At 47.6% G+C, this 21,872-nt stretch overlaps 1 protein-coding gene across 3 annotated transcripts; it reads left to right on the forward strand.

Annotated features, from left to right (window-relative positions):
- The first annotated feature begins 13,170 nt into the window (after positions 1–13,170).
- On the forward strand, positions 13,171–21,031 carry LOC307115651 (C-type lectin domain family 10 member A-like). 3 transcript variants are annotated; one of them, XM_079798954.1, is made up of 10 exons: positions 13,171–13,490; positions 14,233–14,360; positions 14,958–15,074; positions 15,384–15,479; positions 15,555–15,626; positions 15,729–15,800; positions 15,907–15,993; positions 16,082–16,233; positions 20,345–20,451; positions 20,631–21,031. In XM_079798954.1, the coding sequence occupies exons 2-10, from the start codon at positions 14,294–14,296 to the stop codon at positions 20,785–20,787; spliced, it is 927 nt and encodes a 308-aa protein (XP_079655080.1). In that variant the 5' UTR covers positions 13,171–13,490; positions 14,233–14,293; the 3' UTR covers positions 20,788–21,031. The 3 variants fall into 3 exon arrangements, with proteins under 3 accessions (XP_079655080.1, XP_079655081.1, XP_079655079.1); XM_079798953.1 differs by having other exon boundaries at positions 13,173–13,490; positions 14,266–14,360; XM_079798955.1 differs by lacking the exon at positions 14,958–15,074 and having other exon boundaries at positions 14,266–14,360.
- The last annotated feature ends 841 nt before the right edge of the window (positions 21,032–21,872 follow it).

The raw sequence follows: 21,872 nt of genomic DNA on the forward strand, positions 1-21,872 counted from the left end.
CCAACTGAGCTACCTGGCCAGGGCTCAGGTACTGATTTATTAAAACCTTTATTAATTGTATCCTTTAAATTTTTTTATTTTTAATTAGATTACCATTAGTGTAATTTGGGCAATTCTAAGCAATGTGTAGGGTTTTTTTCATCTAATCAAAAGTACATATATTTTTTACATTTAACATTATTTTGTGTTAGTTTCATGTATACAGTATAGTGGTTAGATAACCATATACTTTTTTAAAAATTGATTTGAGAGAGAGAGGGGGAGAGAGAGATTTATTGTTCCACTTATTTATGCATTCATTGGTTGCTTCTTGTATGTGCCCTAATTAGGGATCGAACCCGCAACCTTGGCCTATTGGGACGACACTCTAACTAACTGAGCTACCCGGCCAGGGCAAAAATCGTATACTTTATGATGTGTTCTCCTGATATTTCCACTTGGCACCATGCATAGTACAGTATTATTGACTATATTCCCTATGCCCGTGGTTGGCAAACTGTGGTTCGCGAGCCACATGTGGCTCTTTGGCCCCTTGAGTGTGGCTCTTCCACAAAATACCACAGCCTGGCCGAAACAGGTTTGGCTCAGTGGATAGAACATCGGCCTGCGGACTCAAGGGTCCCAGGTTTGATTCCGGTCAAGGGCTGATTGATGTTTCTCTCTCATCGGTGTTTCTGACTCTCTATCCCTCTCTCTTCCTCTTTGTAAAAAATCAATAAAAAATATTTAAAAAAAAATACCACGGCCTGGGCGAGTCTATTTTGAAGAAGTGGCGTTAGAAGAAGTTTAAGTTTAAAAAATTTGGCTCTCAAAAGAAATTTCAATCGTTGTACTGTTGATATTTGGCTCTATTGACTAATGAGTTTGCCGACCACTGTCCTATGCTGTACTTTACATCCCATGAGTATTCTGTAATTACACCTTTTTCACACAGTCCCCCAACACTCCCTCCTCTCTGGCACCCATCAGTTTGTTCTTTGTACCTATGAGTCTGTTTCTGTTTTGTTTGTTTGTTTGTTTATATTCTTTATATTGGTCTAGTAATATTCCATTACATATATGTACCACAGCTTTTAAAAAGAATTTATTGGGGTGACATTGGTTCACAAAACCATACAGGTTTCAAGTGTACAACTCAACATTGTGTGTCCATTATCCAAAGCGAAGTCTCTTTCCATCCCCATTTATACCCCCATTGCCCACCTCCACTAACCACCACCCCCCATCCCTCTGGCTATAACAACACTGTCATTGTGTCTGTGTGTGAGGTGTGTGTGTGTGTGTGTGTGTGTGTGTGTGTGTGTGTGTGTTTTGCTTAATCCCTTCACCTTTCATCAGCTGTCAGTCTGTTCCATGCATCCATGCCTCTGTTTTTATTTTGTTCATTAGGTTTCACATATAAGTAAGATCATGTGGTATTTGTCTTTCTCTCACTGGCTTATTTCACTCAGCATAATAATCTTTAGGTTCATCCATGCTGTCACAAAAAGTAAGATTTCCTTCTGTTTTACAGCTAAGTAGTATTCCATTGTGTAAATGTACCACAGTTTTTTTAATCCACTCATCTACTAATGGGCATTTGGGCTGTTTCCAGATCTTGGCTGTTGTAAATAATGCTGCAAGGAACATAGAGGGTGCATATATTCTTTCAAATTAGTATTTCAGGTTTCTTAGGATATATTCCTAGAAGTGGGATCACCAGGTCAAAAGGCAGTTCCGTTTTTAATTCTTTGAGAAACCTTCATACTGTTTTCCACAGTGGCTGCACCATCTGCATTCCTACCAACAGTGCATAAGGGTTCCTTTTTCTCCATATCCTCACCAACACTTGTTATTTGTTGATTTATTGATGGTAGCCATTCTGATAGGTCTGAGGTGATATCCCATTGTGGTTTTTTTAAATATATATATTTTATTGATTTTTACAGCGAGGAAGGGAGAGGGATAGAGAGAGACATCAATCAGCTGCCTCCTGCACACCCCTCACTGGGGATGTGCCCGCAACCAAGGTACATGCCCTTGACCGGAATCGAACCTGGGACCCTTCAGTCTGCAGGCCGATGCTCTATCCACTGAGCCAAACCAGTCAGGGCTCATTGTGGTTTTAATTTGCATTTCTCTGATGATTATTGACATTGAGCATCTTTTCATATGTCTATTGACCATCTGTATGTCCTCTTTGGAGAAGTGTCTATTCAGGTCCTTTGCTAGTTTTTAATTGGATCGTTTGTTTTCTTGGTGTTGAGTTGCATGAGTTCTTTATAACTTTTGGATATTAACACCTTATCAGATGTATCATTGGGGCTATGTTCTCCATTCAGTAACTGTCTTTTCATTTTGTTGATGATTTCCTTTGCTGTGCAAAACTTTTTAGTAAAAGCATCCTTTTTACATTAGAATGAAGATCGCCATTGCTATACTTCAGCTATTTAAATCAGAGATGTGTTCTTTGGTTTCATTCTTAAACAATATCAGAAAATTAGGTAAGTTACTGTTTGGAGCATGTACCTCCCAAAAGCCACATGATGGCAGTGTTTCCTAATTGCTGACAAATATCTGCAGCTAAAGAAAAAACACACACAAACAGCTTCTTAAGTAGTGAAACTGTAAACCTAACAAATACAGCATGACCTTTGATGGCTCTCCACTGCCTACAGGAGGAAAAGAATCAAATTTCTCTTCTTTGGGTATAAGGCCTTTCACAACCAAAAGTAGACCCAGAATACTTTTCCATTCCATTACCCTCTCCTTTCTCACACTCCCTTCCATCCGCCAGAGTGCTCACCCTCTCCAAGGACATGCCTGTCTTTTTCTCCCTCCTAAATGTTTGCATATGTGTGCCCTCTGCTTGTCCTGGGGGGGGGGGGGGGGGGGCACAGAGTCCTTGAAAGTTTAAGTTCCTGCCAAATACACCCTAGAAAAGTGGCCTCACTGGTTTTCCTAGCCCAGGTTGCTGTTGTGAAAGGCACCTGGGAGGCGGAGCCAGCAGATCCTCAGCCACCAGGAGGGCAGGGAGCCCACTTCCTGAGATGGGTGGTGAGGATTCTGTTCCAAGCTGAATGTAGTCCCGGAAACAAACCTCTCCCGCTCCACAGTGAAGCGAAAATGCAAGACAGTCAAAGAGGAGCCTGGGCCCTCTGGGTCTGGGAGTTCTATAGGGTTATGCTGAGCACCTTCAAAGGATACTTACGAACCCAGAGGACATCCCGGAGCCTGGACCTGGGGTGATTGGTTGTGAAAAAGCACATTCCCCTTCTACCTCATGTCCCCCACATTCTCAGCCAAAATTACCCTCACTATACTTTTGCTCAATGAGCTAATGTAGCGTTGAGGTTAGGAGAATAGATTTCCAAGCTACACTTCTTAGCTTGAATCCCATCTCAGCCGCTTATTAGCTGTATGATTGTGAGCAAGTTACTCAATCTCTCTGTGCCTCAGTTTTCTCATCTCTAAAATGGGAATAGTAATAGTAGCTACATGATCGGGTTTTTATGAGGATTAAATGAGTCACTATGTATACATGTATTAAAAAGAGCCTAAAGTGGTGCCTGGAACATGACATGTGTCCGCCCATATTGCTGCTATTGTGACTTGGAGGAACCTGACTCGACCCTTCAAGCATCACCGTGATTTTGCCACCTGGCTATATCTTCATGCTTCAAGGTCAAAGAAACTCATTGGCCTGGTGAGTTCTCAGTAGAACTACACTACTTATAAGATGTGAATGGCTACAAAAAGAGGTTAAATGGAATTTTTTTTTTCTATGTGGTGAGTGGTTTTCTTAGCATTTCCAAAAGTTTATAAGAAAATGCTGGTCTCCCTATCTTGACTCTAAAAATAAAAGAGAAGAAAGGAACCTCAGTAAGTTTTGTTCATTTGTTCATACAACATATTTATAGATACCTATCATGCCAGATGCTATGCTAGGGATACAAATATGAATGATACAGTCTCTCCCCTCCAAGCTCTCACAATCCAATTAGAGGGAAAAAGTGAAATAAAGAAATCTCAACGCTAGGAGAGAGACACAGACATCACAGAGTGCTGCATGGTAGGAACTGACTCATTCTGCTGGGGCCTGCTGGGGTGGCTCCACAGAAGAGGAGCCATTTGAGCTGGGTCTTGAAGGATGAGGAGGAGTTTGCCAGATGGATGTGTGGGCAGGGGCACTCCAGGCGAAGGGAGCAGCCTATGGAAAAATCACAAAGGCATGAGCCAGCTTGGCACCTTGTTTATTGTTTGGGGCGCTGTAAATAGCCACCGTGCGGAGGACAGAGAGCGTGTAGGAGGACAATGTAGAATGAAGCTGCAGGGGCAGAGGGTCCCATCACGAAAGGTCTTGCAGGCCAGGCTAAGAAATGTAGATGTTTTCCCAGAGACCGATACTTCTCAAAAAAAAATGCCCACTGACGTAGCATTGACTAATATTCACTGACATTAAAAGCTGAACACAGAGGAAAGAGGACTCATTTCTAAGTCAGAGGGGTCAGGAGAGTCTGGGGTTATAGACCTTTTATGTGTAGGACATGTCTCTGATACATCTTGCTTGACACTGAAAATTTATGTGGAATTTTGCACCCTACTTTATTCTACAAGAAGGGATTGCTGGTGGACCAAACTGCTGATGCTTGCCCACCTGAAAGCCGCAGAAGCAGATGCTGAGCCAGGTAGTGTCTGCAGGGGGATCAAAAGAGAGGGTCAAGGTCTGTGCATAATTTGCTTTGGGGACTACAGGATCAGGGGTGTTTCTATGTTTGTGAACCCAAACTGCTCTGGGGTTTTCTCATGGGAGCACCTGTCCCATGGGAGGTTTGGGGGCCTCAGGGATCGGCAACCTTGGGGAAGCCCTGAACTAAGCCTAGCCATTCCTTGGGTACACCCACTGGGGGCTCCTCTGCAGATGGGAGGGAAGGGGGCCGGCAAAGACGGATGGCATTACCCGCAGGAAACAGCTCTATTTGAGCTTCACAAAAGGATGAGACTTTCTGGTGTTTGGCTCAGCTGGTCTTGGGCTTCTAAGTGCCTAATAGAGCTGCCTCTCACCCCTCACCCACCAGAAACCTGTCCTTCCCCAGCTCCCCCAGAGACCATGCCATGGGAGGTTAGCATAGATCTCCAAGTCCAGAACCAGGGTCTGGAAAAGTGGAAGAAAAACATGACCTGGGAAGAGGATGAGATCATAAGCTCAGGGTTTGTGTTTTTGGGTCAGGGGAGCACATCTGTGGAGATGCTCTGAAATGGGGGCGGGTAATAAAGCGAGAAGGTAAAGCCAGCCCTCCACTCAGGACACTGGGGCTCACTGTGTAGAGGGGACAGTCTGCTTGGATGACCACACATAAATGGAGGACCAAGCTGGGTCTCCTGAACCTTGCGTTGGAACTGAGACTGGGTACGTAGTCTGCTGGGATTGGGGCTGGAAGAGGCCATGGTCAGGTTGAAGTTGGCACAGATGAGACAGCCGAGGCTGGAGCTAGACTGGAGCCAAGACCTGGGATGGGCTGGGAGTTCTACCCCCATTACTTCTCTCTTACCCCCACTACCAAGTCTTCCAGTGCCTCTTCCAATTCAGTCTCCATCCCTTCTCTCTGTCATCCCCCACTCGCCCCTCCCCCTGCCACCTCCCTAGTCCCCTTAAGTGCTGAAGGTCTGGAGCCTCGAGCTCTTGGATCTTTCCAGACAGCTGTCTCCAGGACAGGGGATCAGGATAGTGAGGGGAGCACCCCACTAAAGTATTTGAACCTGGTCTGTGTGACTTTTTTTTTTAAAATAAATCTTTATTGTTCAGATTATTACAATTGTTCCTCTTTTTCCCCCCATAGCTACCCTCCACCTGGTTCCCACCCCACCCTCTGCCCTTATTCCCCCCCACACACACTGTCCTCATCCATAGATGTACGATTTTTGTCCAGTCTCTTCCTGCACCCCCCACACCCCTTTCCCCCCGAGAATTGTCAGTCCACTCCCTTTCTATGCCTCTGATTCTATTATATTCACCAGTTTATTCTGTTCCTCAGATTTTTTATTCACTTGATTTTTTGATTCACTTGTTGATAGATATGTATTTGTTGTTCATAATTTTTATCTTTACCTTTTTCTTCTTCTTGCTCTCCTTAAAGAGTACCTTTCAGCATTTCATATAATACTGGTTTGGCGGTGATGAACTCCTTTAGCTTTTTCTCATCTGTGAAGCTCTTTATTTGACCTTCAATTCTGAATGATAGCTTGGTCTGTGTGTCTTATCTGGCATTTTCTGGTTCTGGAATTTTGGCCAATATCTGTGTCAAAGTTCTTAGCTGTCAGCCTTAGGCACTCATTCCAAAGAACTGTTTAGAGAGAGAACTGATTGATTACAGCATTTACTGGGTACCTCTCAGAATGATCAAGAATGCTGCAGAACTAGGTTTGGCAGGAACACAGACTGCCACAGGGCTAAATGGGTGGCCAGCACCACTGCTGTCACCATTAGATGTCGCTGCTGGCCCTCTGCATTCACAGGGCCTAGAAATTGCTGCTGCTCAGAACCCCTTCTCTGCTTCATTCACCCTTAGCTCTAAATCCAAGTCCAGGGCCCGTATTCCTGACCAACTGAACCTTGGTCATGTGCTCTCATCCTAGCTGGTAGGGACACCAGGAAAGTGAGCCCCTGGTGTTTTCAGTGTCTGCAGGTAGGATGAGTTTTGCCTCCCATCAGAAATAATAAGGTAGGACATGTCCATCATAACTGAATAAAGTGAAATGAATATAATAATACTATTGGGAATTTCTCAAACAAAGGAAGAATGTGAGGTGCATGGCAGCCCAAAATGTCCACTAAAAACAGGTTGTCAGGATGGGGATGGGATTTGAATGGAGACCGCAGTGTGCATGCATCCTGCAAAAGCAAGTTGGACGTGTTAAAAACATAGTTCTTGATTTGTTTTAAATACTCATCTGGGGATATGCTTTTTATTAATTCTTAGAGATAGAGGAAGGGAGATGGAGAGGGAGAGAAAGAAAGAGAAAGAGAAACATCGATTGGCTGCCTCCACACCAGTCCAGATTGCACCAGCCCAGACCAGGGATTGAACCCGCAACCTGAGCCTGTGCTGTGACTGGAATCAAACCCGCAACCCTTTGGTGCACAGGATGACGTTCTAACCAACTGAGCCACACAGACCAGGGCCATAGTTCTTGGTTCTTAATGCCAACATTTTCTAGGCATTTAGATTGTTGATGAGACTTTAGTGAAATAATGCTTGGAAAGGACCAACTCCAGCCACATGGTAGGCACTTTACAAATGGAGTTCCCCTTCCATTTCATTTCCTCCCATTTTCTGGCCACAGCTGGCCTTCATGTCTACTTCAGTCCAGTTCCCTGCGCTCCTCATGTCTTGATTTGACAAGGGGACTCACACCAGCAGGGGCAAGGGGTGAGGTCTGTCATTTCTCTCTGCAGTAACCAACCTTTTAGCTACCTCTCAATTTTCAGGGTACATTGTCTGTCTTTCCAGCCCCAGCCTGGGACCACACATCTGATTTAAAGGGACCCAGCCTCTCAGGGGACTCTCTTGACAACACCCAGATCTGCTACAGCGGTCCAGAATCTGCCTCCCAGCTGAATCATGTCAACCAGGACCGAAAGCCAAGGTGGGAGGAGACAGGGAGTCAGACACCAGGTCTTCCTGCAGCTGGAGGCACGTAAACTAGACATTCTGGAGGTCTCACGTGTACAAGGCAGAGGTGTTAAGGTCTGTTCTCTTTCCTCAAGAGGAATGCCCTGTGTGGACACTGGAAGGAGTGGGATGAGGATGACTGAGCCCTGGGAAAGTCCTGAAGCCACTGGGAGGGTCCGGGAACTGAAAAGGCTATGGCTGCTGCTGCTAATACCACACAAACCTCCTCTTGTCCGTGCACAAGGTCTTTTCCTTTCAGTGTCCTTTCTTCTGAACAGAGCTCCTCTTCTCTGCCTCCAATCTCCTCTGCCCCCGTCAGCACTTCAATGCCATGTCCTTTGCAAAGCCTTCTCCCTAACATCAAAGCAATTTAATTTGTGGGCAGCCTCTCTTCTTAAAGGTTCCTTCTCTCTGTCCCATTCAGACAAATAACTTTTCCAGGCTTTATCCATCTCTGCTCAAGTTCTGGTCACATCTCTCTTTCTTGATTCACAACCAAGAGTCTTGAAGTATGACCGATCCTAGTGTAAAGCACGTTTGTGAGTCTGATGCCTATTGCTTAGTTTGAAGAGTGTGGTGGCTGGGCCTGGCAGGAAGGCACAACTGCATAGGCCTACCGAGAGGTGAGGGCAAGGCCTTGGGCATCTGGTCAACCAGCTGCCTAGGAGAGGCATCCTGATTTATGGGTCCTGAGCTTACTCAAAGGCTCATGTGCAGATGTTCCAGGACATGGCCAGTGAGCAGCAAGGTGGGGTAACATCAGAGCCTGAGTTCATGGAACATAAAGCTTGGCTGTTCTTAGATGGCTTGTGGTTTCTGGGCTTATTTCCCTGTTGTCCTTGAAGAGAGCTGACTTATCCCCTGAGTACCCAGCACTTAGGGTTAAAGCTTTCTGAGTGCTTTTAGAAATGTGACAGACCTGAAGAAGTTTATTGACTCCCAAAAGAATCAGTGTTGCATAGGAAGCCAAAAGTGTTGACCAAACCACTTATGAACTCCCCGTTGGTGCCTGAAGGACTTGGAGAGGTTGGAAAACCAGAGATTACTCTGGAGGGGTCCATTCCTAGGACTCTGGTAGGGACATGTTGTTTACTATTGTTAACGTGATTTGTTCCCTCTGATTTTGACCACAAGCTTCTTCCTCTTCCACCACACAGATGCACAAGGAACAAGAAGAACACCCACACTCTTTATAAAGGACCTGACATAATGTCTGGGATGAAGTGAGCATCAATATAGTAGCAGTAAATACATACATACATACATACATACATACATACTTCAGTCATTTCCCTTCTCGTGGGCTGGAGCTAAGTATACAAAGAGAGTTCTGAAGACATGGTTTTCAGGCTGGATTCAAATGATAAGGAGCCTTGTGCTCCTGGCTAAGGAGTCTGGAGTTTGTCCTGAGGGCTATGGGGAGCCTTTGTGAACAGATCTGACTTGATTTTTTAAAAACATTTTTCATTGAGAGGAGAGAGAGAGAAATATCGAGATCAGAGAGAAACATCAATCGGTTGCCTCCTGCATGCGCCCTGACAGGATCAAACCCACAACCTGATATGTGCTTCGATGCAATGGGGAATTGAACCCTTTGGTGCATGGGATGACGCACCTGCCAGGGCAGATTTGAAAAAAATCAACCACTCTGCTTCAGTAAAAAGAATTGACTGCTGGGGCCAGCTGGAGGCAGGGAGACCAGTTGGAGGATCAGAGTACCTCACACTTCATGTGAGGTCCAAGAAACATCCAGCTGAATGATTTATTTAAAGTAATCTCAGCCTGGTAGGACCTCAGGCACTTAGCAGAAGCAAACACAAATCCTTTCTATAGGAATACACCAGACCAGACCTGAAAGAATTTCAGAAGACAAAGTTCTAAAAACTAAGAGCTATGGTGAAAACAAACAAACAAAAAACACACCACAAAACACAAAACAAAACAGGAAAGAAAGTCAGCAAAAATATCAACCAGAATAAACCTGTGTAGAAATTAGATGTTGGAGATGTTGAGAAAATACAAAATAAGCATATATAATCAGTAGAAGAGAGTTTTAAAAGATGAATAAGAAAAAAGAAACTAAAGGACTAGAGAGCTCTCCAGTGAGGAGTGCTTACAGCTGCACCGCCATTTCACACACAATAGTGAGGCTAGACCTGAGCTGGCCCACTGTGCAGTGGGTCCGGGGACTGGTGGTGAGATGGTCAAGATGGGCAGCTTCTCTCCGAGGAGTGGAGTAGCTGGGTTGAGTCCTTGTTGTCCTTGAAGAGAGCTGATTTATCCCCTGAGTACCCAGCACTTAGGGTTAAAACAGAAGATTTCAAACAGAAGATCAGGTGTGTGATTAATTGCCTACTTATTGGAATTCTACAGAATGCACTATTTAAACACTACAATGTTGAGAGACCAGTTTCCAGGACCAGGCAGGGAAGTGGGGTCATTCTCAGGCAGGAAGAGCCAGAGGGGGTGTGACCCAGCCCCTCTTTGACTTTAATGAGTGGGATGCAGATTTGCCTGAGAATCCAGGAAACACCTGAAGAGCAGTGGAGGAATGAGAACAGCAAAGGCAAGAAGGGCTTAGTCCCAGTCCCTTATGTTGAAAAGTATAGACCTTCATCCACCTCAGGACTGGCTCTGATTGGTGGTCAGTGAACTGGTAAAGGTCTCAGGATTAACGTGAGTGGTCAGATGGCAGAGAAGTGTAATGCAAATTAGGTTATTTCCCATTCACTGATGTCCATTTACTGAATCCGGTGAGGACTCCAGCAGAACATAGGTCAACGAACAGTTTTGCTTACAGAAGAGAACAATTATTTTTAGTCTTTTTTACAGTTGCCATCTATAAAATTTCTTATAGCTGTTTAAGGCAGCCTAGTTTATAATAAGCATTCTGTTCCTTATGATCTCCTAGGACAGAACCACTCCATTCCTAGCTGTAGTTCAGCATGGCCAAGGTATAAACCTGGAGAGTGTAGGTGGTAATTTCTGAATTGGCTGATTGTAGGCAGTAGTGGCTTTGTCTCTGTGTATAGAAGGGGGTAGTGTCTTGCCCCTTATTCTCAGTCAACCCATGGGAAAGGGATAGAGTCAGGAGGCTTGTGCATGGCTTATGGTGATTTACTTAATGGCTTTCTTTCCTCGTTCTGAAACCATTCTCTTAAATGGCAATAGACTGTTCCCATCCGCCCCCATGAGGTAATCATGCACCACTTGAATAATAATACACAATGGAGTTGCTTTTTCACTTACAAAACATGATCAGCTGTGACTCATTCTGACATTTCAAATCCTAATAATTCTGGGGGCACAACTGGAGGCATTTGTCTTCCTTTCTAGCCAATGATTCATACATTTTCTTCAGATTCTGTTCAGATTCTGGTCCTTCACCCCCCACCTAAATTACAAGTAGGTTAACTCTAAGAGAAGTGAATATTTTCATTCCAGATGAGAAGCAGGGTGTGCAGACCACTGTACTCAGACTACAGCCTTAGGCCGGTATTGGGTCCTCTAAACACCCAGCTCTCTGCCTTCCCCCAAAGGGTCATGGTGCATTCACACTGCCACAGTAGTTAAATAGACTCCAGACTCTTGGCTTTCCCTTCATAGACATGGGACAGCTGCCACTGCTCCAAACATCATGTCCTCAACAGGGAAACATCCACAGCAAGAAGGCAGCAAGCAGGGCTCCTCCTTTACTAGTAGATGCCGTTCTTTTTTCATCCGGGAGGAAAATCTTTTCCAGAAGCCGCAGCAGGTTTCCAGATCCTCAAGTGTCCTGGGCCAAAACCAAGTCACACGTCTTCCCTTAAACCAATACCCATAAAAGAGAGAGGGTGTTCCCCATTAGGTTTAAACCAGTCATAAGTTAGCTCTCGGTAGTAAGGGGAGAAGGGACCACCCTGGACTGCTTGGTGGCCCAGACCTGCGTAGGAAGGAAGTGGAAATGACCATGGGGAGTGTTGGCCAAAGAGGAGAAAATGATGATCTGCAGTGAGAAAGAGGAATAAGGCAGATGGTGGACCTCAGGGGTCCAGCTCCCCCTTTCCAGTCTGTCTCAGGGCTTCAGCCACTTCCCTGCCCTTGAGTCACATATTGGTTTTCCAGGGCTGCCGTAACAGAAGTCCACAGAAGCAACAGAAATGCATGGCCTCACACTTCTGGAAGCTGGAAGCTATGCTCCCTCTGAAAGCTGTAGGGCAGAGCCCCTCTTTGGGTCTCCCTAGCTTCCAGTGCTGTTGGGGCGACCCTTGGCATTCTTTGGTTTGCAGCTGCAGCGCTTCAGCCTGCCTCCATGGTCACATGGCCTTCTCCCTTGTGTGTCTGTGTCTCCTCTCATGTGGACCCCAGTCATATTGGAGTAAAGGCCCACCCTACACTAGTAGGACCTCAACTAATTACATCTGCAACTACCCTGTTTCCAGAAGTGACATTCACAGGTCCTGGGGTTAAGGACTTCAACATATTTTTTTAGAGGTCACAGTTCAACCCATAATGGGCCATATGAGACACCCTTGTCTACGGAATGGTCTTGTTGCATCACTTAAATCCAGAGATCTCCTGTAGTTTATAATCCAAAAGTCCTTCTAATATAGGACCCTAAGAGTAGTTCAAACTAGTATAGTGTCACCCCATTCTTTTCTCCATCTCATCTGCTCCTTACCTAAGAGTCTTGGTTTCCAGAAGTAACTTGGAAAACTTTACATGATCGCCCAAGAGCAGTTTGATCCTCTTTGAACCAAAGTCCTTTTGCAGAAGAGAGTCTGGCATAACTTTGGATAACAAATGCATAGAAGAGCCAGCGTGGGACCGTGCTGTTGACCCCCTCATTAATGAGTTAAATACATTTCAACTGACTTTAAAAATATAATATATACATTCAAAAATATAATACATGCAGGAAAATAAAATGTTTTGACATAATTTTCTCTAATCATTGACACCTTAAGATGCAAGAAGCTGGTATTTTAAAAAAAAAACTTCTAGAATAACTTGTCCATATGGCTGAATAAAAGGTCATTATGAAGTATCACTTACTTTACACCAGGGCTCTCAATGTGTGGACCGTCAGCTCCTTAAGGTCCCTGAGACCCTGTCAGGGGTCCACAAGGTCAAATGTACTTTTACAATAACACTAATCACCCATCGTGCCTCCCACGATTCTGGTAGGAACTAAATGGTGAATTTTCAGCAAGTGTCTGGCACGATCCCCATCAGAAATTTGATAATCAATGAAGTTTGTTCCTTTCCTCAGCTCCTCCGCTTCCAATCTGGCCAGGAATCCTGCTCTTCTTCACTTTCTTCCCTCCCATTGAGTGGAGTGAAGAGAGCTAGGCAAGAGCTGGGGGAGCTTGAGAGCTGAGGTCCCAGAGAAAGGTCAGACACCAGCAAGTTAGGCCACGACTGAACAAGGCCTGGCCTGGGTAAGCCATGATGGAGACACCAACAACTCCAGGAAATCAGATGCAGGAAGTGAAGGGAGTGTGTCAGAGGACTCCTCTCCCAAACACCAAAAATGAAGAAGTCAGAAAAACTGAAAAGAAGCGGAAAGGGAGGAGACACGCCCTGGAGGAGGAGAGCAAAGCTGGCTTGATATCTAACACCCCAAACATGCAGCCTCAGCTTGTGATCCGATTATTGCTTACTGCCCAAAGTGGAGGAAACGGGAGTTCCCAGATGATAGACTCCTGGGCTTTCAGACACAGAGACCAGCAGGACTCCAGCCACTGACCTGACTCCTCCTCAGGCACCTCTACCCCACTCTCCAGGATTTTGTTTTACCCAACTCTACTCATTGCTGCTCGGCAAACCCAAGACTCACAGCCTCCAGACTTTGCACAGGTAACCTGGGAATGCAGGTGAGACCGAGGGGACAGGGAGGGAGTTAGAGAAAGCAGGGAGAGGGGGCTGTGGGTCTGAAGTGGAACTGAATAGGAAGAGATATAAAAGGGCAGCTTAGAGATTCAATGACCTGATGGAGACGTTAGACTCTATTCACTCAGCTGGATTCAGATTGAACTTTGGCAGCCAAACCTCGATCACAAACTGAGACTCACACTGAGCCCCATCTGCAGCCCATCTCCAGCCCCATCTTCAGCCCCAGCCTAGCTCCAACCCTAACCCCATTACAAACACCAATTCCTTCTTTAACCCCCAACCACAGTCTCAACCCCAAAGTCAACATGAATCTTAACATCAGCCCCAACCCAAAGTTGAGCTTCAACTCTCTTCTATTTCCAACTTCAGGGCCGAGTTTAGGCCCCACGCCATCCATGGCATCCACATGACTATTGACCCCCGTTCTAGGAGGAGATGCAGCCTTAATTGCAGCCCTAATGTAAGACCCAGTCCTAGTAATACCTTTAGCTCCAACTTTGCCTTTACCTTCAATCCCACATTCAACCCAATCCCAGCCCAAAGACCAATCCTGACCTCACTTCCAACCTCTGCTGCAAACCCAGGCCCATTCCATTCTTATCCCTAACCCCTGGTTCATCCTCAACCTGAACTTCTTCTCTTACCTCAACTCCAGCCTGACCTCAGCTCTAACCTAGTCCCAGCCTCCCCTGTCTCCTATCTCCAGCCTCGCTGGTCACTGGCCCTGCCTCCATTTCAGCTCGGACAGCCTCAGCGTTGGTCCAAGGATGCCAGTGAAGTATGAAGACCTCCAGTCCTTGGAGAGTGAGAAGAAAAGCTGGGGGATTAAAAATGGTAAGAAGAAAGGAGAAGGGGTATCTCCTAAAATACCCTCTTAATGTGCTTATAAGGATTTCTGCAGTCACAGCATCTCTGCACCTCTACCATGTGCACTGCTGGGGTCCCCCAATCTGAAGGGGTCAGACCCCAGACCCTGGGGGCTTCAGTATGAAGAGGATTCAAGGTCCCCAGAAAGACAGAGTCAGAGAGAAATACAGCAGCCTGGTGGCCGATACTCTCAGGGAGGGCATGAGCATTTGCACTGGGGGAGACTGAAGAGTCGTATTTGGAAAGGAAAGCATGCACTAACCTGACAATACAGACAAACATGAGTCTGCTGAGGGCCTGGTTGCCCCAACTCACTCTGTGCCCTCCTGCCCCCTCTCCCACGTATTGCCATCATGTGTTGCCATAGGGGTGGGAGCCCATGTGACTGAGGATTTATACTGGTTCATGAAGGGTCAGAGGCCTGGGAATCCCCTAAACCACAAGCCTCCCCCCAGATTTACTTGCATCAGCCTCCATCCCTGACAGGTCCCCGTGGCCCTCTCCTCCTCCCCTGTGTCTCTCCTGTGCCAGACCTCCATGTCCTGATGTCCTCTCCTCTTGCAGGGCTGCCTCCTCCCCCAGCCTTCCTGCAGCATCTCTGCTTTGGACCCTTCCCCCTTCTGATCTCTCTGGGCCTCATCTTTCTCCTGATGTCTGGTATCTGCGTGATTGGGTCCAAAAGTGAGTGTCACAGGATGGGCAGGGATGGGGGCGATAGTGGGGGACAGTAATCCAGGCACTGATGATGATCATGGTGGGTAAAGACGGCTGCTGGCTCTGTTACTTACTCATGGGTAATGTAGTCCAAGTGCATAACCTCTGGAAGCCTGAGTGTCCTCCTCTGCAAGCTTGGATAACAGCAGTGCCTGTCCCTTGAAGTCGGGTGGCTGTGAGGACCCAATGAGCCAATGTATGTCCAGTGCCCTGCTCAGTGCCAGCACAGAGAGGACTGACCAAGCTTAGCACTCATGGTCCCACCTGCCTGATCAGATGCCAATATGCGGAGGGACCTGGAGACCCTGAGAGCATCTTTCAGCAACTTCACTTCCAGCACGGTGGCTGAGGTCCAGGCACTGCATTCCCAGGGTGAGCCTGGCTGGAAGGGGCTCTGGATGGGAGTGGGGTGCTGAGTCAGGAGCACTGAGTCCCCATGTCCTCCAGGTGGCAGTTTGCAAGCAACAATAACATCTCTGAAAGCTGTGGTGGAAAACCAGGAGCAGCAACTGCAAGCAGGTGAGAGGCCCTCCAGGAGTGCGTGTGCAAGGGCGGGGGCTGGGCTCTCAGGACAGAGGTGGGGTGGGCGCAGCCAGGGGTGCTGAGTGCCCTCCCCTCCAGCCCGTAGCTTGAATGACAAGGTGTTTTCTCTGGAGAGCAAGCTGGAGAAAGAGCAGCAGGAACTCCAAGCAGGTCAGGCCCCTTCTCCCCTGCCCCTGGGCCTGATGTGGTGGGAGGGCATGGGGGGCCCTCAGCTGGGCCCCCTGCATTGTCCCCACTGCCCTTCTGTGTGTCCCAGGTTATTCTGAAATGCACCTGAGAGTCCAGCAACTGGTCAGAGACGTGCACACCCTGCATTGTCAGATGGCTGCGCTCAAGAGCAATGGTGAGTGGTGTGTAGGGCAGCGCCCAGCCCCACATCCTGCCCATGTGTCACTGGGCAGCATCTCAGAACCTCCCCACTCCCACCTCAGACTCTCAAAATGCCTGCTGCCCCATCGGCTGGCTGGAGTATGAAGGCAGCTGCTACTGGTTTTCTCGCTCTGGATCCACCTGGCCGCAGGCTGAGCAGTCCTGCCGGCTGCAGAACGCCCACCTGGTCATCATCAACTCCAGAGAGGAGCAGGTGAAGCCGCCCCGCCCCAGGCAGGAGGCGCCTGGAAGGCGAACCCTGGGCGCTGGGTCCGGTGCTTTATTATTTTTTAACCCGGGGAAGAGTCCCGAAGCAGCAGGCTGGCAGGACCCGGGCGGTTCACAATGGAGCAGCCCCTGGTCTAAGAGATGGGGGATTACAGCCAGGAGCTCGGGCAAAGGGGCAGGAGCCAGGTGAGCAGCGGATGAGGAGCAGGTCGGGAGACACAACGCAAGACAAGATGAACCAACTAGAGGCAGGACTCGGTGCAGATCGCGGGGGCACTGAGAGCCCTTCTCGCTGTGGCTGCCTGTGCTGTGGCGGCCAGTTGGGTGAGAGGAGCAGAGTAGGCGGGATTCCCAGGGACATGGGGTTACTGGGTCCCTCCAAGGCTCTCCAGGTCTCACCTGCCCACTGCCACCTCCACACCACAACCCCAAACACCAACGTCCACAGGGAAGAGCCAGCCTCTTAGAATAGGTGGGGCTTTACACACACACACACACACACACACACACACACACACACACACAGGCTATTCATGGTAACATTTACTGAGTCCTTACTATGTGACAGGCACTTTCATATATATTCACTCCCGTAATCCTCACAACCCTACTAGGTAGGTCCTCTTTTTTTTTTTTTTTAATATATTTTTATTGATTTTTACAGAGAGGAAGGGAGGGGGATAGAGAGTCAGAAACATCGATGAGAGAGAAACATCGATCAGCTGCCTCCTGCACACCTCCCACTGGGGATGTGCCCACAACCAAGGTAAATGCCCTTGACCGGAATCGAACCCGGGACCCCTCAGTCCGCAGGTCGACGCTCTATCCACTGAGCCAAACCAGCCAGGGCCTTTTTATTTATTTATTTTTAAATATAAGGGTAGGTCCTCTTATCATCCCCACTTTGGGGAAGGGAGAAATGAGGGAACTGAGGAACAGGGAAGTTAAGGGACTTGCCAGGCAGCTAGCAAGTCAGGATGGAGCCAGACTTCAGAGCCACTCTGCCTCCTCCGCCAGTGTTTTCACTACCACGTGTTGCCTGAATAATTACAAGCCTATTTGGCTTTACCAACCAGATTGAAATCGCCTGTTTCAATCCATTTGGACCCACACAAATGTCGGTTTCATGTGGACCAACCCAAGATGTCAGTGCTCTGTGAGCTGGCGCCCAAGTTCTTGATGATACAACTTCGTGGCGGACCTGTCCCTTCATCATTCTGACGTGAATGTCAGTGTCTGCTTTAATGCTTTTGCCTTGAATTCATCTTTATGTGACACAAATAGAACGGACCTTGATTTCTGTTCCCTCGCATTGGCTGAATGTAACTCTGCCCATCTTTTCATTTCCAACCTGTGAGTCTCTGTTTTGGATTAAGGCTTCTCAGCCTTGGCTCTGGATTATGCACCTTTATACTTGACGAGTTTAAAGATTCTGGTTTCATTAACCTTGGGTTCCTCTGGAGCATTAAGATTTTTTAAAGTTACCCCAACTGATGCTTCTGTGCAGCCAACTTTAAGGTATTTTTCCTATAGGTTGTGCTTAAGTTTTGTTTTTTATTTTTTTTAAATTGAATGAGTCTTTTAACAGGTGTGCATCTCATTTATTTCTAATAGCTATGCTTAATCGTAATCTGTCTTTTTTTTTCTGTTTACATTTGTTGTGTGAGATGTATTCTTTTTGTCTTCTTTCCCTGTGGTATTTTGAACTAGATGTAGCTTATTCTTAGTTATACGAGTGATTCCTTTTATAACTTTCAGTGATGGGCTGAAAAGCATTGGCTTCAAAAAAAAGCAAGGAGTTTATGTAACTTTCCATATGAAAGATGAGGAAACCGGCACACTTATTCACATACCTCATTCTTTCTTTTTAAAATTGAGATTTAACCAACATATAACATTGTATAAATTTGAGGTTACACAATGTTGGTTTGGTACGTTTACATATCGCGATATCATTACTACAGTGGAGTTAGCTACCACCTTTCTCTTGTCACATAATTATCATTTCTTTTCTGTGTTGAGAACAGTGAAGATCTAGTTCCTTAGCTACTTGGACGTTTATAAGGCTCATTCTTTTCTCTCCTCGATTCCTTAAGTGTTGTTGCCTGAAGAGTTGTCCTGTTTTCTATCTTTTAATTTTGTAAATCTCATCCAGATATATAACATGGTTGCTCATGCTATACTTTTGCTCTGAGGCCAGGGGAGTCCTTTTAATGTGTAAACTTCGGTTTTCTAACTTTTGAGAAGACTTTCTGGAGTCGTGTATGTGAACATTTTTTTTTTTCTTGTCCACTTGTTCTCTTTTTCTCTGGAACACGTCACCCAAAAGGATGCCCATTGTCTGCCTCCACAGCCACCATCTTGCTGCTGTTCTTTCCATCTTGCTCTTTCCCTCTGCATTCTGGGTCCTTTTCTCAGGCCCGTCTTTCATGTCTCAGACTTGGTTCCCTGCTGAGTTCCTGGGTTGTTTTATATATCTGAAATTTGCTCTTGCATTTATTTGCTTTACTTCTTATATTGTGTGATCTTACTTTTTCAATATCCTCCTTGATATTTTATGGCATTCATCTCCTCTTCAATTTTTATTTTTTTTTGAGGCTGTAAAGAAGTTGTTCTCCAACATCGCCCTCTGTTCTAAAACATGCCTGTCATTCAAAGTATATTTTTCACCTCTCTTTTTTCACCTCCCAATTCATGGTAAATCACAGGCAACAAAGAATGGTGCCCATGCATAAAAGTGGCAGAGGTGCAAATGATCATGGAACTTACACAAAAATAAAGAGGAGGAAGAGGAAGAAGAGGAGGAGGGAAAAAGAACTGTGATATTCATATCTGGAAAACAAGTGGAATGGAGTGTCTATTCATATCACAGTTCTTTTTTCCTCCTCCTCTTCCTCCTCTGTATTTTTGCGTCAGTTCCATGATCATTTGCACCTCTGCCACTTTTATGAATGGGCACCATTCTTTCTTGCCTGTGACTTACCATGAATTGGGAGATGAATTCTCCTGGACTGTCTTCTCTGATCACCTGGCCCTATTTGATTCCTCCCATCAGTCTTTGACACAGAGGCCTGGGTTTTGGTGATTTGCACTCTTAGTTCCGTTATTCAGCTGCTGGTAGTGATGGGAAGAGGGGACTAGGACAGCAGGCAGCAGCAACTAGAAGATCTTGTCTCCAGGCACTTTCCCTCCACCTGTGCTGACTCCTCCGAATTTGGGAACAGCCTCTCAGGACACTCCATCATGCACAGGACATGATCCTATGTGCAGGATTCTAGGATTCCTGGATGCTCCCGTGTCTGCCCTCTGAGGAGGTGACTGGCTGTCATCTTAGTTGTGTCTCCAGGAGGTGAGAGTGGAATTAGGAATTTCCCCCCAACTGCAGTTGGAGACCCTACACACGCTGCCAAAGGGAACTAACGGCTGGGTGTGGATGTTGGTCAACCATCCGTCTGCTTTCTCCACACTCTCCCTCATGCCAGGGCAGCCTCCAATTTTCAGCACCGACAGCCAGTCCCCTTGTAGCTAAGTCATCCTGGGGCTCCGGGCAGTGGGTCCGATTGGAAGCCCCAGGACCCGGTGAACCTCTGGAGATGACAGCTACACAGAAGCAGGAGCAGGGCAGAAGGCCCTCAGGGGCAGGTGACACCGACGGCTGCGTCGGGGCAGCAGGCACAGGGGCCAGAGTCAGGATCCCGAGTTTGAGGTTGTGGGCAGAAGACAAGGGGAGGAATAGAGTCCAGGTAGCAGCCAGGGGTTGAGAATGAGGGGGGGGCGGGATGGGGGCAGCGTCACAAACTCAGCACTGCACTGACTTTTGGGGCTTTACCAACCACCGCGAGGTCCTTAAGTCAGAAGCATTAGAGAGCTTCTGAGGGTTAAATAAAATGATACCCCTGAAGCACATAGCATGGGCTTTAGCCCAGTAAATTATCTCGAAACAATAGCTAAGGTTACCAAGGAAACGGCGAGGACCTGGTTCTGCTGGGAGCTGATGCTTCACCTTGGGGCAGGGCAGGCTGGGGCAGGCTGAGGCCCACAGCTAATGCCTGCACGGAGCACAAGGGACTAGACGCTCCATTCCACCTGTTTTCCAGAACTTCATTGCACAGCACTCGAATCCCTTTCACACCTGGATAGGTCTCATTGAGAGTGGTGGCTCCTGGAGGTGGGTGGACGGCACAGACTATGGGAACAGCTACAAGTAAGTGCCTCCTCCCCGCCCGACCCATCCTTAGGGACCCAATTCCCCAGCCCTCTCCCCTCCAGCCTCCCAGGCTGCAGCCTCTGCTCCCTGAACCCTCCAAGGCTCTGCTTTTCCGAGGTGGGGTGAGGGGTGCTGGGATGAGTGGTCAGAGTCTGAGCTCTGTCCTGCATTCCTAGGAACTGGGGTGTCGGTCAACCAAATAACTGGAAGGGGCACAAAGACGATGTAGATGAAGACTGTGCCGAAATCCGGGAGGATGGGCGCTGGAACGACGATTACTGCCTGCGGGTGCAACAGTGGGCGTGTGAGATGACACTCAACATCACCGGCTAGGAGCCCTGACCCCAGCAGATCTCCACCTGCACCCCACCCCTACCCTGCTCCCAGCTTCTCTCCTGGGGATTTGGAAGAAAGGAAGAATAGTCAGAGGCATGGGGAGGAGTTGAGGGAAGATGGAACACAGTGGTTTAAGAATCTCAGACCCCGGGGACACAGATCCCGCCTCCTTCTGCTACTCACTGTGAGGATTGTCACTTCCAGCCTCCTCCGTGGAGTAGGAAAAGAAGAAACCGATGCTTGACACTCTGTGTGGACTGGTTATTTGGACCTGGGAAATGCAGGGCGCAAAGAAGAGGGGGCGCAGAGGGTCTGGGAGAAAGTTTAGTCCTAGACAGCTGCTCCTGGGTCCCCAGTCCTGAGGGACCCGGATCAGGGAGGGGAGGGAAGAGCTTGGAGCAGGAGCATCCAGGGAAGGCCCGGGGCTGGGGGCTGGGGGTGCGGGAAGGAGCTGGCTGGGCCGCTGCGGGGGCTGCCCACAGCCCGAGGGGCGCCTGGAGGAGGCCCCTTCCCTGCATTGGCATCTCCTCCCGAAGAGGCTTCGGGGCACCCCACTCCCTCAGCCTGGGAGCTGTGGCGTGGGCCGCGAGGCCGCTGAGGAACATTCGCTAAGAGAGGGGACGGGTGGCACACGTTTCCGCTGTGTTCAGCGTGGCTGCCTCCTTTTGACCCAAACAGATCTAGACGGACTCCAGCACAGGGTGTCCCCCGACATGTCCACGTGGGCAGCCTTCACCCCCCGAGATCATCCCAGAGCCAATCTGAGAAGGGCCTTTAAGCAACTAACTTTTTCTTTTATTCTTATTACAAAAGTACTATCTACACTCAGTGAAAACTGTTTTAAAGACACACACACACACACACACACACACACACACACACAGATTTATTACAGGGAATTGGCTCCTGTGATTATGGAGGCTGACAAGACCCAAGGCCTGCGGTGAGCAGGCAAGCTGGAGGCCCAGGGGAGCCTCTGGATGGCGGAATGACAAAGGCAGCAGACCAAACACCCAGGGGGTGATGTTCCCCTGAGTCCAAAGGCAGGAAGAGGCCAATGTCCCCATTGGAGGGGGTCAGGC

The sequence above is a fragment of the Cnephaeus nilssonii genome, assembly GCF_951640355.1.
Source record: "Cnephaeus nilssonii genome assembly, chromosome: 19".
NCBI classification, from domain to species: Eukaryota; Metazoa; Chordata; class Mammalia; order Chiroptera; family Vespertilionidae; genus Cnephaeus; species Cnephaeus nilssonii.

Bases quoted from the DNA above. Each gene is read 5' to 3' on its own strand.
- LOC307115651 (XM_079798954.1), top strand. From the start codon at position 14,294: ATGCCAGTGAAGTATGAAGACCTCCAGTCCTTGGAGAGTGAGAAGAAA. The intron at 15,480-15,554 runs GTGAGCCTGGCT...CATGTCCTCCAG, and splicing joins CCAGGCACTGCATTCCCAGG to GTGGCAGTTTGCAAGCAACA. The intron at 15,627-15,728 runs GTGAGAGGCCCT...CCTCCCCTCCAG, and splicing joins GGAGCAGCAACTGCAAGCAG to CCCGTAGCTTGAATGACAAG.